Source organism: Peromyscus eremicus, chromosome 22, assembly GCF_949786415.1.
Source record: "Peromyscus eremicus chromosome 22, PerEre_H2_v1, whole genome shotgun sequence".
NCBI lineage: Eukaryota > Metazoa > Chordata > Mammalia > Rodentia > Cricetidae > Peromyscus > Peromyscus eremicus.
Genome location: NC_081437.1, coordinates 22,570,712 through 22,587,716, shown reverse-complemented (window position 1 = coordinate 22,587,716; position 17,005 = coordinate 22,570,712). Strand labels below are relative to the sequence as shown.

General features: G+C 46.4%; 2 protein-coding genes across 3 annotated transcripts in view; one reads left to right on the top strand and one right to left on the bottom strand.

The window, feature by feature from the left end:
• Window positions 1–1,948: 1,948 nt before the first annotated feature.
• Window positions 1,949–11,448, bottom strand: Supt7l (SPT7 like, STAGA complex subunit gamma). 2 transcript variants are annotated; one of them, XM_059248317.1, is made up of 6 exons: window positions 10,685–11,448; window positions 9,138–9,261; window positions 7,349–8,020; window positions 6,143–6,467; window positions 4,543–4,780; window positions 1,949–3,192 (listed from the first exon to the last, which is right to left on the bottom strand). In XM_059248317.1, exons 3-6 carry the CDS (start codon window positions 7,759–7,761, stop codon window positions 2,930–2,932), a joined length of 1,239 nt encoding a protein of 412 aa, XP_059104300.1. In that variant the 5' UTR covers window positions 7,762–8,020; window positions 9,138–9,261; window positions 10,685–11,448; the 3' UTR covers window positions 1,949–2,929. The 2 variants fall into 2 exon arrangements, with proteins under 2 accessions (XP_059104300.1, XP_059104299.1); XM_059248316.1 differs by having other exon boundaries at window positions 9,155–9,261.
• The window catches only part of Slc4a1ap (solute carrier family 4 member 1 adaptor protein), a 24,896-nt gene continuing 18,773 nt past the window's right edge, over window positions 10,883–17,005 (top strand). Inside the window, exons 1-4 of the mRNA XM_059248318.1 lie at window positions 10,883–11,743; window positions 11,979–12,168; window positions 13,640–13,762; window positions 16,732–16,792. Of these exons, the coding sequence (XP_059104301.1) occupies window positions 11,075–11,743; window positions 11,979–12,168; window positions 13,640–13,762; window positions 16,732–16,792 (1,043 nt within the window). The 5' untranslated portion in view covers window positions 10,883–11,074. The remainder of the gene's footprint in view (window positions 11,744–11,978; window positions 12,169–13,639; window positions 13,763–16,731; window positions 16,793–17,005) is intronic.

The following is a 17,005-nucleotide window of genomic DNA, read 5'->3' as shown; positions in this document are numbered from 1 at the left end:
GTGTAGTCTCTGGACTGGAAGTAAGATCATCAGCCAGGAAAGTTTTACTGATTTATCTCCAAATCGGCTTCACCAGAAATGGGGTGGGGCTCAGCAGACTGTTCAGTAAGCCTTCCAGGTGACTGGGGTGTGCTCGACTTTCAGAACACTGTTCCAACTCAGCCTATGACTTAATCCCAGGCCAGATGAATCAGCTACCAGTCCTCATAACTTGTCTTTTCAAAGTATCCTTGTCTTTCTTGACTTGGTGCCTGTTCTACAGTATTATTTCAAGGCAACACAGAATTTTATTTTACCATCAATTATTCAATATTCCATACCTAGTGGGAAACTCTTTCTTTTTTAAAGCCTTTCTGCCCGATGTCATGCCGTTGTGGTACACGTCTTTAGTCCCAGCATTTGGGAGGCAGAGACAGGTGGGCTTCTGTGAGTTCGAGACCTGTCAGGGCTACCTAGTGAGACCCTGTCTTAAAAAAAGAAAGAAAAAGAGGACCTTTCTTGTATCCCAGACCACCTCTGCCTCCTGAATGCTGTGTCTATAGGGTTGGGCCGCTATACTTGCTTGACCTACTTAAGGGGAAAGTATTTGCAAAGCAATACTCTGAACATACTGGGCTCTTCTCCATGGTGCCTCCTCTTACCTATTTCTCTCTTAAAATGTTACTTGTCTCGCTTGCTGTCAGCTCTGTAGGATCTTGTCTTTATGCCACTTGTATGAGATTTAAAGTATTTGGATGTGCTTAATGAATGTTTCCCAAGTAAGTGAACTAAACACTGTACATAAAATGCCTCTTGGCCACTTCATTCATGAAAATGAAGATCAAAACGGGGTAGATTTTAAGAGTGTTAAGGATTAGTTTGTAAATTCATAAATATTTTAAAATAAGTTATAACTTCAGGAAGCCAGTCTAAGGTACCTGATGTGGCTGTCTTTAAAAACCCTGAAACTGGGATGGCGAGATGGTTTAGTGGGTTGAAGGCATTGCTATGCCAACCTGACGCCATGGGTTCGGTCCCTGGAGGCCATGTGAAGGTGGAAGGAGAGAACTGACTGCGCACAGTTGTCTCTGACCTCCTCATACACGACCCCACCCACATGCGCTAGCACACATGCACATAATAAACCCGGAAACACATTCCTACCATCTCCCATCCTCTGGTTCTTAAATTTTTCTCACCCCGCTTCTGTGACGGTCCCTGAGCACAGGGGTGTGTGTGTGTGATATAGATGTGTCCTAATTAGCACCTCACTGCCACTTACTCTCCACACTTTGGCCAGTTACAGGTGTCTGCATTAACTGATGCCCACTGCCATAAGCTCTGATGAAGGTAGGGGGCTCAACCCCTAACCTTGGTTTGGCATTTGAGGAAGGGAACATACCTATCCTTTGACCTAAACTCGTTTACCATTTGAGATAGAGCTATGCTTGGCCTTCATCAGAGCTTATGGCAGTGGGCATCAGTTAATGCAGACACCTGTAACTGGCCAAAGTGTGGAGAGTAAGTGGCAGTGAGGTGCTAATTAGGACACATCTATATCACACACACACACCCCTGTGCTCAGGGACCGTCACAGAAGCGGGGTGAGAAAAATTTAAGAACCAGAGGATGGGAGATGGACAGCAAAAAGATACCTTCTGAAGATGATGTAGCCATTGTACTCATGGACTCACTCTAGCACTGGTTACCTGCACAAGATAGGCCTGCCAACATGATGAGAGGGCACCCTTGAGACCCCACCCCTCCGAGGGCCTGTTAGCAAGACTGGTTGTTGAGGGGAGGGGGTGTGCTTTTCCTCAGTGAGGTAGCTGCTGCTAGGTTGCTTTTGTTCCAGTAAGTTCTCACCCACACTTGAGCCAACTCTGATAAACTGGGTCACACACACAAGAATTTTAAAAAGAACTGGGATAACTCAAATGACTTTTTTCAAAAATAATTTATTTGTGTGTGTGTGTGTGTGTGTGCAGGCATGCACAATGGCATGTATATAGGCCAAAGGACAACTTGGAGGGGTTAGTTCTCTCCAGGCACCATGTAGGTCCTGGGGATCAAACACTCACATTTCAAGTGCCTTTACCCACTGAGCCATCTCTCTGGCTCCTCAGATGTCTTCTTCAAGAAAACAACAACAAAACAAAATAAACAACAACAAAGAACAACCTGGAACAAACCAAATGCTGCCCATCTAGCAACTGTAGCAGGTCCTGTTTGCATCCTTCACAAAGGAGAAAACTAGCACTTGGAAATGTGCATGGTGAAAATACTTGAAAGTCTCTGTCAGCAGAAAGCATACTAAAAGTAAAAATGAGGCTGGATGGAATAATCTAGAAAAGGAAGAGCTGTGGGGAAAGCACTGTTTACATAAGGCTGTCTCCACAGGGCCCTCATTTTGTAAGAGGCTTGAGTAGCAAAAAGAGTTTTGAAACACGACTGATGTTTATGTTTAGCTATTTTCTGTATTACTACGGGATTCTCATGACTTGACCCAAAATAAACGAATGAGAACCTGACATCTCTAATGGCGTATATCGATGTGAATGAATGCACACAAGCTTTGACGTTTAAGCAGAACGTCTCGGCTTCGCACCTCTGCAGGGAGCATCAAAGTGTCGTGATTCTTCCCAACTGGGCCAGAGAGATGGCCGAGAGGAGCTAAGAACGTGTGTGTCCCACAGGAAGATAACAGCCGGGGACAGCGCTTTGGTCTGATTACGGCCAGCATCACAGTCGGTGTGTGAACAGTGGCTCTGTTGTTCTGAAAAAGCACAAAAACGGTGCCAACGTGAAATGTAGCCAGGCTAAGACCTTTTCTCTGAAATTAGGAAAGCCCACTGTATTTCAGAGTAAGAATCCAATCACTATTATGGAAACAATCTGAACATCGAGGTTCTCTGCTGCTGATGCTCGTCTGGACCAGAAGGTCCTGCAGTTAAATCTTCCTCATCTTCTTCTTGCAGCGCTGGTTGAAAACGGGGGAGGACCCCATGAGGCTATCCGTGGAGTGGGAACCATAGCTGCTGTCCGAATCCTCGGGGCTCTGCGGGATTCCAGCTTCACTCATGCCCGACATTGGTTCCTCAAAGACGTCACTGCCCAACACCCCATGCCCAGACACGTTGCCTTCTTCACTTTCCTGAGGCTCCATTTTCACATGAGCCAGGTTCCAAAGAGGAGAAGCATTTACTTCTGCACCTAGAACGAAGGGGAAGAGTATGAACAACGGACTCCCATCCAGGGCTGACGAGCGTCCTCTGCGCTGGCTTCATTGCTGTTCCACACATGGACTGAGGACGTCCACGGTTCAAAGTGTCACCCCAAATTACCAGCTTCCTCTCCACTTCCCTACAGCAGCAAAGTAAAACTGGGTGGAAAGATTATGTTCAAAGGTAGATACAGTTCCAGGCCTTGCTCAGGTAGTTTATGCTGTCCTTCCCGTGTGTGTGTGTGTGTGTGTGTGTGTGTGTGTGTGTGTGTGTGTGTGACACAAATAAACCTGTAGGTAGGTGTGCATACCTACATGCATGCAGAAGCCGGAGAAGGATGCTGGAATCTCCTTCTGTTGCTCTTACTGCCTTGACCTGGAAACTCACTGTTTTTACAAGGCTGGCTGGCCGGTAAGCTTTTAGGATCACCTGACTCCATTTCCCGGTGTCGGGATTAGAGGCACACAGAGCCACCCACTCCTTTTACACAGGTGCTGGGGATTCGAACCCGGGTCCTCACGCTTGCACAGTAAGCTCTCCTACCTACTGAGCCGTCTCCCGAGCTCTCTCCTTCCTTTTATGGGGCTGTCTTCTTATTTGCCTGCCTTTTATCGGAGACTCTCTCTGGACCTCTCCTGCATTCTGAAGACAATGATCACTGCATGATGCTGACATCTGTTCCCTGCTTGTTTCTCCTGACAAGGGACATGGTCCTGGATGCCCCTCCCTCTCTGTATCCTGCTAATACAGCTCTGCTGTTACTGTTACTTCTTCCTTGGCCAAAAGCCTCTTTTCAGCATATCTGACACTGGCCTAATTTTCTTTGGGTCACATTTGAGGATTTGATATTCAAATTTCTTATGCATTTACGTTTGTAAACAAGTATCCAAACTAATCTGCAATGTAACTGACTTGGGTGGTGAGGCAGGCAGCGTGTGGTGTAGCCCAGTCATCCCAGCACGAGGGAGGCCTAAGCCGGAGGACTTCAATTTCAGACCCACCTAGCCTGTATGGCAAGACCCCGTCTCAATAACCAACCAAACACATACAAGTGTAATGGCCCAAAACTAAAATGAACCAGTGGTCCAGGTTCCCAACGTTATCACAGCTATAACCTACAAGAGAGCAGCACATTCAAACAGGGTAGAACAATCTCATCCCTTTTGTCTGCAGTTGGTTGGAAGTCTCTATGGAGGAAACACAGCTACTTCCAGCAGAGCATATTGAAAAGGGCCCACCACAGCTCTGTTTGTTCCAGCAACGTTCCTTCTGCCCATGCCTGCTTCTCCCCCACTTAGAGACGGACAGAACTAGAACCCAAATGCACTTTGTGCCTTACCTGAAGCCTGTGGCGAAGCCTCCACCTCCAGGTTGGATGGGAAGCGCTCACTCTGAGTCCCGAGGACTCCAATGGGTAAGGACTGGTCTCCAGAAGCAAGGTCAGCTTCCAGCTCCTCACTGACAGGAAACGTGATGTCACTCACAGGTTCCTCCTTGATCTTCACAGGTTTAGTGTCTTCCGTGGCCTTCTCGGGATTGACAATCCTTTCATACTCTTCAGAGAGCTGCTTACTAATCTGTTGGCAAGCAAGAGTTAGTTTTCCAAGGCTATTTCAGAATTAGATTGGATAGTCAACTTGTGGTAACCCAAGGAGAACCCAGGAGAGTACAGGTTAACAGATGAGTTGTACTTTTATTTCTTCTTTCTTTTTGGTGTGTGTGTGTGTGTGTGTGTGTGTGTGTGTGTGTGTGTGTGTGTGTATGTATAATGTACATGTGTGGGGTTGCACACGTGTCTATGCATATATGTGTGTGCATGTGCACTCAAGTGCATGTGTGTGCTTCCACCTTGTGAGAAAGTGAGCTCCAGGAATCCCCGTCTCCTATCTCACCATTGCTGGGATTTCAGGTGTGCACCACCACACCTGGCTCTTTTCATGGGCTCGGGGATCTGAATCAGGTCCTCATACTTTTGAGACAAACACTTAACTGAGCCAGCCTGAAAGATGAATTGTAAAAATTCTGCCAGGGCTGGGCGTGCAGGCCAGCGGGAGAGCGCGTGCTTTGGGTGTGCAAGGCCATGCATGCATCCGCAGCACCACTAAGAAACAAGGACTTGCACTGCCAACGGGAGGAAGTTGCTGAAGGGTTGGGTCCGAGGTGACGACAGAGGCATACAAAGAAAAAGTGTCAGAAAATGTCTTGTTCATTAATTAAAAGTTACATGAGGCAAATATGCCGGAGGGAGGCGAGGAAAGCCAGCCGCAAGTGGAATCCTGTCTCACACGACAGAAACCCCTGGACAGACATCTGGCCTATAGACCCTACGGGCCAACACGAGTGAAGCAAGCAATCTGGATCCTAAGCAGTCTCCGTTAGAAGCTGAGGGTTCCCGGTCACTCTTAAGTGGACAAACTGCCTAAGCCTCAGGAACTGGAGAGATGCTTGTGCTCTAACCCTAGCCCTTCAGGCCCCCTTCCAGGACCTCCTTTGGTTTCGTTTCATTTTCGACACACTTAGTGTTCTCTGAAACGTTGTGACTATTACAGTTTTGCCTGGTTTTGCTTCTCGTGACTACTGTAAGCTCAAAAGAGTTTACTCACCTTGTAAACTAAGATCTCCCACAATGCCTGATTCACAATACGTCACAATAAATGCTTGTTGACTAAAAAGAATGCTAAGCACAGTGTCTGAGACTCCAGATACCTGTGTGTTTCTTCCAGAGGGAGAAACAGTGAATGAGCTGTCCACTAACAGAAAGAGCCCTGACATCTCACTGGGCCAGTGTGAGGACACAGAAACAAAAGGCCACGAGAAAAGTGGGTTAAAGCCACTTGGCTGCAAGTCCCCATGCACTGTGCTCCAGAACATGTGCTGGAGACTCTGCTGAACATTCCCAGATGATGGCACCGTTGCCCACGTCTCCCAGGTCACCTCACCTGTAGCATGTAAGTGTGATAGTCCTTGATGCGATGCTGCCAGAACTTCTGGAGGGAGAGCACGCTGCCAATCCCTACTTCATGGAACACCTGCTCCATTACATCAGGGAAAGGGGACTGTCCCAGCAGGGCCTCCCGGTCTACGGCAAAGCGCAGCAACTTGGTGAACTTTAGGCAGTACTCGTGCGCTACGTCGGTTAGGGTCTCCAGGACACTTTCATTAGCACACTCAAAGCCTGCATGGGCCAGGATTGTGGCCACTGCTTGGTAGAGGAGCTGCCGGCAGGAGGGCCAGCTGAGCTCAGTCACAGGTTCCCCTCTTCCGCTGAAAGAGGAGGCATGCTAGTGTTACTTGTGCTCTTGTCCAGGGGTGACCAGCCTGTCTGACTGAGAGTTTTACAATTCCACCTTCCCAGTCCCTTCATCCTGCAATCTTCCCAGGTACTGCCTTGTATTTGAAGGCAGGGTCTCTCCTTGGCCTGGAGCTCACCAAGGAGGTTGGTTCGCTGACTGGCTCGAGAGCCTCAGGGATGTTTGTCTCTGTCTTCCCAGTGCTGAAATTATAAATGTGAGCCACCATGCCTGGCTTTTTGACATGGGTTCTGGAGACAGAACACAGGGTCTCATCAACCGCTTTACTAAGCCATCGCCCCAGCCCCTAGGCATGATCACCATTCTTGTTAACAATTAAAATAGAAACCTGACCCCCCAAAAAACCAACCAACCAAACAAACAAACAAAACAACCCTACAAAACTGTAGTAATAGCATGAATTTAATATGATGAACAACAATATTTTGTTGAATGAAACTATATTACCCTCAAAAAATGTGAATATGGTGCTGACTGTTATAGGCCGTTTTTTCTTCTTCTTTTTCCTTATTGCTAGGCCACTGCTCTACCACTGAGTGATATCCTCAGCCTTCTTTTTACCTTTTATGTATCACTGTATTACTTCACTTCTAGTAAAATGAATGGTATGAGTAGGCACTCAATAAATGCCTACTGTATTAGAAAATTAAAAAAATACAGACTCTAGAGTCTGAAGATTTGGACTAACATGAGACATTCCACTAATGATGTGAGTGATGTCAGCCAAGTCAACGCTCTCATCCTCAGTTTCCTCCTGCAGAAGTGGAAATGCTTAACAGGATCACTGGGGAGTCACTTAAAAAAAAAAGATAACATAGCAATGCTTTGTCTTACCGGTAAAAGTCACTCTCTGGGTCACTGTGCCGGATCTGGAATGGTGCATTGGGATTTTTACAATCCAAAGGCTGGAGGTCATCAGGGAGAGGAGGTGACCCAGGGCAGGAGGGAAGAGGGTCACTCTCTTCGGCCTTTACACCTTCCGTCTGCTGCTGATTCTGGGTCTGAGCTGTGGCAATCAGGCTGCGAAGACGTCGGTTGTGCTGGATCAACTGAATGGTATGGATGGTGAGGCTGCATGGCTCTGAGGGGATGTCCAGCATGGTGGGGGGTTTGGGCTTGTTGGCTGAGGGCTGGTGCAGGGGTGGGTCATGGACTTCCACCAGGCGGAACTCCCGTGGGAGCAGATCAAAGGAACTTCTGTTGGTCTGTCCTGACGGGATTGGTATCTCTCCCCAGTATCTCAACATTTTAGAGCAAGCACAGAAGAGCTCTCAGGTTTAATGTAGATGAGACCCTACAGGTAATAGTTTAAGTCTCTGGCAATTGCAGATCGTAGGCTTCTGCAGTGAAAAATATGAAGTCCAGGCAGTTCTTACATAAAAAGCAAGTTGAGATCACTTTGAGAAAGGTGTCAGCAAAACTCTAGGACAAAGGACGTTCTCCTTGAAGAAATTAAGAGAAAAATAATTGTCAGGTGCCAATCACACGATGACAATTCCTCTTGGACTGAAGGACAAAAGAACAATCGAAGTCATTAGTAGATGAACAGCAGTAATGGTGCCTGGGACTCTAACATATACACTGCCTGTTTCCCTTCACTAATTCATTACCAGAGTTCCCATCATGCCTAAATCTAAACACTTTACAAAGCATGAACTCACAGAGACCCGCCTGGCTCTGCCTCCTGAGTGCTGGGATTAAAGGCGTGCGCCACCACCGCCTGGCTATAAAGCATGAAATTTCAATGGGAGGCCTAGATTATTTCCAGAGTATTTTGACACAACTGTGCTAGATTAATAAAAAAAAGAGAGTAGCACTAAAAATACTGACAGATTCTTTAATCCCAGACACTTCTTTAACCCCAGCACTTTGGAGACAGAGGTAGGCAGAACTCTGAGTTCGATGTCTACAGAGTGAGATCCAGGACAGCCAGAGCTACAGAGAAACATTGTCTTGGAAAATAAACAAAAAATACTAGCAGGTGCTTCTTATCCTATGTCGTGCCTGAGCATATTTTAATTTATCCTGGTGGAAACATTCACGAATGTTTAATCTAGCCTTATGCTTTCAAATTTGGACATACAGATGAAAGAATACAAGAGGTTCTTTGTGTACGCATGCACATGGAGGCCAGAGATCAACCTTGGGTGTCCTTCCTCAGGTGTCCTTCCTCAGCTTTTTGAGACAGGACCTCTCTCTCGAACCTAGGGCTGGCTGCTCATTCCAGACCTCCAGGGATCCGCCCGCTTCTGCCGCCCCAGAACTAAGTTCATAAGCACATGCAGCCACACCTGGGTTTTTTATATGGGTTTGGGGGCTCAAATGCAGGTCCTCATGCTTGCAATGGCAAGAACATTATAGACTGAGCTGTCTCCCCAGACTGAAGCTGGGAAACTTCAGCCGCCTTCTGACTGGTATCCCTCCCTCTAGTCTTTCCCAGAATACTTTACACTGTTGCTGGGCTTGCTCTCTCTTTTTCTTTTCATGGTACCGAACACAGGCTAGGCAAGTGTTTTATCCCTGAACCACACCTCCAGCCTCTTTTTTTTTTTTTTTGCCTCTTTGTCTCAAACTCCTGTTGAATGCATCACTTGGAAAAAAAAGTCGGAATCCTGTGGCTTACCATTCAATGAAACTTACAATATGTCTTCAATTTGCTTCTCCAGATTCATTGCCTATATGTCTCTTCAGGTTTGATACACATCAATCGAATACCAGACATTGTGTGAAGGTGCAAGCTCTTTGTCCTGAGGTCAGAGACACAGAAACAAAATATTTCAGTATAGTAGCATGCAGCAACTGCTATTGTAAAGGTGTAGACCCAGGGCCCTGCAGGCAAACAGGGGGTTCCTGGATTAAATGACCTTAGTTCTAACAATATCATACTACTAAGTTTCTTTTTTCTTTGTAATTTTTTTTTAACATTTACTTATTGTGTGTGTGTGTTTGGGAGTGTGTATGTAGAAGTCAGAGGACAGATTGTGAGAGTCAGTTCCCTCCTTCCACCATGTGGGTTCCAGGGATTGAACTCAGGTTGTCAGGCTTGGCAACAAGTGCCTTTACCAGCTGAGCCTTCTACCTGGCCCCTCAAAAAATACACTATTTTTGCTAAGACTTTTATTTTTAATCGTTTTTGGTTTTTCAAGACAGGGTTTCTCTGTGTAGCCCTGGCTGTCCTGGAACTCTCTCTGTAGACCAGGCTGGCCTCAAACTCACAGAGATCCACCTGCTGGGAATAAAGGTGTGAGCCACAACTGCCTGGTGCTTAGATTTTACTTTTATTGCTTTGTACATATATGTGTGTCCCACGTGTATGCAGGTGCCCAAGGAGGCCTAAAGAGGGCACGAGATCCCTGTGGAGCTGGAGTTACAGGCTGCCCTGATGTGGGTACTGGGAACACAACTCAGGTCCTCTGGAAGAGCAGCAAGCACTGTTAACCACTGAACCATCTCTCCAGCCCCACTACTCAGCTTCTTGAGAATGGCAGACATTTTCATAATTGACTCTTTGAGTAGTGTCCTCTGCCACCCTCTACATCTTTATCAGACTTGAATGTGTTCTTTAATATAACTAAAATCATTATCCCCTAACATTTCCCCAATATACATTCTTTCTTTGTATTCTCACATCGATTTGCATTTATCCCTGGATTTAACTTTAATTGACTTAATCCGCTGCATTCGCCCACCTGTTATGGCTACCATCTTGGTATAGTGTCTAGGCATCTGTTAAAAAGAGTTACAATATGAACTATTGTTTAGTCCAATTTCCCAACACTCCTGTGAAAAAGGGAGCACTACTATTTCCAATTTTTCAGATGTGGAAGCTGTGGCCCGGTGTCATGCCAATGTCATAAATACAAAGGGTGAAAGAGAAAACAGGTTTCGACGCCCAGGTTCGTAAAGCCACTGCACATGCTGCCTCAATAATTCGTTCTGCGAATAACAAGGAACGGACGAACTAACAAGGAATTGCCCTCTTCCCTAACTTCACAAAAGGACTAAAAGGGGTATCAAGCCTACGCCCGGGAGGTGCAGGGTAGGGGCTCCGTGATCACGACCAGCAAGGCTTAGGCGCCAACCACAGGCTCCTGGGAAGTCTGGTTTCCCGGACAGCAGTAAAATGGGGAACTCTGGACCTGAGGCAGACAATAAGGCTCAAATACTCACCGCCGTGTTCCAGGAGCGGTCTGCGCGGCTGTCTGACTCCGACAGGTCCGAGGCGACGACTAGGTCAAGCCTAAGAGGCTAGTTTATTGATTAATGGCTCTAGGCCGCCGGAAGCGCTTCTTTTCAATCGCCCTCTGCCACAGGAAGTTATTCCCAGCCGGTTGCAACGCCTAAAAATGTCCGCATTCTGCACAACACCACAATAGCTCCCCCCCCCCCCCCCCCCCGGTATTGTTACTCCCTAGGGCTATTCACATCTTTACAACTCGGTGAGTCTTGAAAGAGGAACTCCAATATTGCCGTCCAGAAAAGCGTCAGGAAGCTGGGAACGTGGAGAGCGAGCGGCCGGGGTTTCTGAGGGACACATTTGGAGGTTGCACCCGGCTGAGGATGGCTGATCCTACCTCTCAGTCGGAACCGCCTGCACCTCAGGACATCAGCAGCGAGTTTAAGAAGCCGGTTTTGCCGGTGTCTCCGCCTGTGCGGAGCAAGGCGCCAGCCTCCAGTCCCCCAACCCCTGAGGATGTGGAGAAGGAATGTCCCGCGGTGCTGCTGGACCCCGGCTGTAGGGAGCCCGAGGTCCCATCATCGACTCAGCCGGACGGCGGGGAGACTGGGAGTCCACCCGCGGAGCGGCTCCGATCCCCGCGGGTAGCTGCTGCTGCTGCCGGCGGTCCGGCCCGGGCTCCCCCCTACCAAGAGCCATCGTGGGGCAGCCCAGCCACGGCCCCCTACAGCCTCGAGACCCTGAAGGGCGGCACCATCCTTGGCACCCGCACCTTGAAAGGGACGAGCTGCTGCCTCTTCGGGAGGCTTGCCAGCTGTGACGTATGCCTGGAGCATCCCTCCGTGTCTCGGTACCATGCGGTGCTACAGCACCGGGGGTCTGATCCCGACGGAGAAGCTGACAGTCCTGGGCGGGGCTTCTATCTCTATGATCTGGGAAGTACCCATGGCACTTTCCTCAACAAGACTCGCATCCCGCCCCGCACTTACTGTAGAGTCCACGTTGGGCACGTTTTCCGCTTTGGAGGCAGCACCCGGCTCTTTATCCTTCAGGTAAGTAGAAAAATCTAAAGGAAGAATCTTGGGACTTCACTAGGCTGGGATTCTGAGTTTCTTTAAGGTTTAGTTGAGAGAAAGAAAAAAAAAAAAAGATTCTCCCACTCACCAGTGACAAGAGCATAGGGGTCGGTCTGGACCCACAGGTCTGTGTACATTGCTGTATCTCGGAAAATATTTTCTCCATCCCTGAATCCATATATGTATATATTTCCTCCCCGTGATTCATCAGGGACCAGAGGAAGACCGAGAGGCAGAATCTGAGTTGACAGTAACACAGTTGAAGGAACTGCGCAAGCAGCAACAGATATTGCTGGAGAAGAAGATGTTAGGAGAAGACTCCGATGGAGAAGAGGAAACAGATACCACCGAAGGGAAGAGAAATATTCAAGATGATGATATGGGTTGCACGTGGGGAATGGGTAAGAAATTGCAAACAAGTTCTGAGTCCCTTGCTAATGGCGCCTTTAAATGCTTTTGACCAGATAGCTCTTCATGGCTCTTTGATATAGATGTAGGGCAAGCGTAATTTGCAAATAAAGTAACCCAGGTTCATTAACTTTAGTGATATAAAGGAATTGAGTTGTGAGCACTATACATACTCTTCCTCACCATATAATTTACTTATTGCTTTCATCATTTAAACACACACACACACACACACACACACACACACACACACACACACACAGAGTGCTAAATAATTATCACTGGAGGGCATGGAAAATTTAATTAATTCCTTTGGCTAAGAAATCAGCGTTTGATATTTCACCTTTCATGCTATTTTCACAAAGTACAAAAAATTCAAGAGACTATCAAATATATCCACAAACACAAGACATTTTGGAGGATGGATACTCGGGTCTATAAAAAGATAGAAGTCAGAGGCTAACAGGACGTTGTGACCCACGCCTTTAATCCCAGCACTCGGGAGGCAGAGGCAGGCGGATCTCTGTGAGTTCGAGGCCAGCCTGGGCTACCAAGTGAGTTCCAGGGAAAAGGCGCAAAGCTACACAGAGAAACCCTGTCTCGAAAAACAAAAAAAAAAAAAAAACAAAAAACAAAAAAAAAAAAGCAGGTTGTCAGGCCTGGCCGTGGGAACCTTTACCTGCTGTCCCACTTTACACATTTTGGTTTTTCGAGACAGGGTTTCTCTGTGTAGCTTTGCGCCTTTTCCCTGGAACTCACTTGGTAGCCCAGGCTGGCCTCGAACTCACAGAGATCCGCCTGCCTCTGCCTCCCGAGTGCTGGGATTAAAGGCGTGCACCACCACCGCCCGGCCACTTTACACATTTTTAAACCACAGTTTCAAGCTGGAAGTTGAAGGAAAGGAAAAGTAGCCGTAATAAAGCTGCACATTGGCATCACGTTTGGTTCTGTCTGTTTGGCAGACAGGGGAGTTAAGAAATTATTTTGGAATCAGTGAGTAAGACCTGAATAGGAGAGAAAGAGACCCATAGGCTAACGAGCTCAGTGCTTTTTCAAAGTGTAGTAGGTAAATGTTGTCTTTAAAGTGATGAAAAGAAAAAAAAAATGCTGTGGAAACAAGTCTTGTCTGTTACATAATTTAGAAAACTAAAAGATGTTCATGATCTGTGGTTGTTCCATCCCATGCTCTCAAATATCTTTCTTTAATCACTTTCAAATATAGATAAATAAGTGTGTGTGTGTGTGTGTGTATGTATGTGTGCATGTGCGCTTCTTGAAGCATTATCTCTATACAGTCAGACGATCCTGGAACTTATGATCCTCCTGCCTCAGCCTCCCGAATACTGATTACAGGTGTGTGTCACTGTGCCAGCTCTTCTAATTATATCGTTACTCAGTCTGGAAGGATCAAGGCCGTCATTCACGTCTCCTCTTCTCATATTTGTTCTTTCTTGTGCCCTGCAGGCGAGGATGCTGTAGAGGATGAGGCTGAAGAGAACCCCATTGCCTTGGAGTTTCAGCAGGACCGGGAGGCCTTTTATATAAAGGATCCAAAGAAGGCTCTCCAAGGCTTCTTTGACAGAGAAGGTATGTAAGTAAATGCGCTTCTGGCCCTGACAGTAAAGTGCTGTTCATGGCAGTGCTGCTTCCTGAAGCTTTTAGCCTCACACTTGTAAACAATTTATTTTGTCTGTTGTCTTCTGTGTTGGGTTCTTGCCCTGTGACCAGTTTCTTTGGCTCTGTCTATTTTTACTTTTTGTGGGATGCTGAGGCTCAAACCCTGGATATGTGCTAGGAAACTGCTCTCTCTACCACTGAGCTATACTGCCAGCCCCAGGTTTATTTCAAAGATAGTAAACCTCTTGTTTATTTTTCTTTTCATCTTAAAGAAATACTTCTAACACATTCTTCTCAAAAGACCTTGGCCTTAGTGGTAGGGAAATGAAGCAAAGCCTTAGAATTTACTGTTTCTAATCTACATAGACTTTTATAATCAGTACTTTTTAATGTGTATGTGTTCTGGAATACCTGAGGTGTCCTCCTCAGAAGCACCATCTACCTCCTTGGAAACAGGATTCTCTGTCCTCAAGCTCGCTAATCACACTAGACTGGCTGACCTCTGACCCCCAGGGATCCTCTTACCTCTGCCTCTCCAGGGCTGGGACTGCAAGCATGTGCATTTTCACCTAGCTTTTGGGGCATTGAACTCAGGTCCTGTGCTCTCTAGGGAAGTGCTTTTCCAACTGAGCCATCCCTTCAGCCCCTGGTCTTTAACTTCATATGATAAGAAAAGTTCTCAGGGAGAGTTGTTTCAGTAGATATACTTTGAAAGAACACTGATGCATATTTACATGTGTATTCGTGTTTTATGGATATATTTATACATTCATAGTTATTCACATTGCTTTTTGGGGATTGGTTGCAAGACCCTTCCCTGAAGATGCCAAGATCTGAAGATGCTTAAGTTCTTATATCAAGTAGCATAGTGTTTGCATATAAACTACATATAGCCTCCCATATACTTTAAATATACTATAGATTATTTATTTATTTTTTCTTTCTTTCTTTTTTTTTTTTTTTTTTCTTCGAGACAGGGTTTCTCTGTGTAGCTTTGTAGACCAGGCTGGCCTCGAACTCACAGAGATCCACTTGCCTCTGCCTCCCGAGTGCTGGGAATAAAGGCGTGCGCCACCATTGCTGGCTTCTTTTCTTTTCTTAAAACTTTTATGTGCATTGGTGTTTTGGCTGCATGTATGCCTGTGCGAGGGTGTCTGATCCCCTACAATTGGAGTTACAGACAGATGTGGTTGCTAGGTATTGAACCCAGGTCCTCTGGAAGAGCAGTCAGTGCTCTTAACTGCTGAGCCATCTCTCCAGGCCCTAGACAGTTTTTTTTCAATCTGCAATTGGTTGGTTACCAATACCGAAAAAATCCAGTCTGTGTGTGTGTGTGTGTGTGTGTGTGTGTGTGTGTAAATATGCACACACATGTATCTGGAAATATATATGAACTAATTGCTCTCAACATAATATTTATGCTTCTAATCAGGCATGGTGGTTGATGCTTGCTGTCCCATCACTTTAGGAAGTGGCAGCAAGAAGATTAGGAGTTCAAGGTCATGGTTGTCTACATAGGTTCAAGGCCAGCCTAGACTACATGACACTCTGTCTCCAGCAGCAACAGAATGTGTATTTATGTTTCCAAACACCACCTGTAACCTATGAAAGTATGAAAATTAGGGCTGGAGAGCAGGCTCATTCAGTAAGGTGTCTGCTGCACAAGTGGAGGACCTGCCTTTGGGTTCCTAGTACCACATTAAAAAGCTGGACCTGGTCGTATGTGTCTGTGAGCCCAGTGCTGGGGAGTCAGAGAGACAGCTGGTCAGCCAGCCTGGCTGGATTGATGGGCCCCTGGTTCAGTGAGAGAGCCTAAGGTGGACAACTGAGGAAGACAACCCCCCCCCACATGCGCGTGCATATACACACACACACACACACACACACACACACACACACACAATTGCATAAATAAAAGTATATATGGAGAGATGATTGGTTTGGTTGTTTTGTTCTGATTATTCTGGGATCAAATCCAGAGCCTTGTTCATGCTAGGCAAGCATTTTATCACTAAGCCACAATCTGAACCCCACCCCCACCTGCTCTGTAGACCAGGCAGGCCTTGTAGCTATGATCTTCTTGCCTCAGTTTCTGAATACCTAGTATTACAAGCCTATACAACCAGGATTGTGTTTTGCGGTCCTGGAGTTGAGCATAGGACCTGTATGTACGTCAAGCAAGCACAATGCCACTGAGGTGTATCCCTCGGGGTTTTTGTTTTTGTTTTAAATAAAGGCTAGGATCTCACTTCATTTCCCAGGTTGGCCTCAAACTCTCAATGTAACTCAGGTTAGCCTTGAACTTGCAGTGATCTTCCTACGTCTCCTTCCTGACTGCAGGGATTATAAGCATGAGCTACCACACTTGACGGCAGCCCTCTTTTTCAGTTGTGTGGGTTTTTGTTTTATTTTTGAGACAGGGTTCACTAAGTTTCGGCTGGCCTTGAGTTCACTCTGTAGCTCAGGCAGGCCTTGAACTTGATCTTTCTGCCACAGCCTCCTGTGCAGCTGGATGAAAAGTCTGTGCCAGCACTTGCTGGAGGCAGAGGCGGGCAGATCTCTGTGAGTTCGAAGCCAGCCTGGTCTACAAAGTGAGTTTCAGGATAGCTAGGGCTACACAGACACCCTCTCAACCAAATAAACGAACAGATAGATAGATAGATAGGTAGGTAGATAGACAGACAGACAGACAGATAAATAACCAGTCAACCAACCATGCCACCAGGCCCTACTGAGTTGACTGTTCTGATTTGAAATTCTTTTCTTTCATGTCTCACTTATTCTAGTCTTACTTCCAGGGGATGATCCCTAGGAATAAATGACATGTATTGAAATTCAGTGCTCATTTTGATATTAAATCTTGGTGTCTTTAACCTTTGTTCTCTTATTATATCGGCTAGTCATTTTAGCTCTTACTAACATTGTTCTTCTTTCTGCAGGAGAAGAATTAGAATATGAATTTGATGAGCAGGGACATAGCACTTGGCTCTGCAGGGTAAGGTATGTTCTTTTTTGTTTACTTTTTTTTTTTGAGACAGGGTCTTGTTTTGTGAGAATTCTCTTTTTTCTACTTACTAAATACTGAGCTCCTGGGTTCTTTTCTTGTTAGTGTCTACAACTGGAAGTGACCACTTTCAAGTTAACATGTGGTTTCAGAGACTGTCCCCAAGAGGAGCTTGACTCTGCATTTTAGGCTCTTACCAAGTTTGTGCC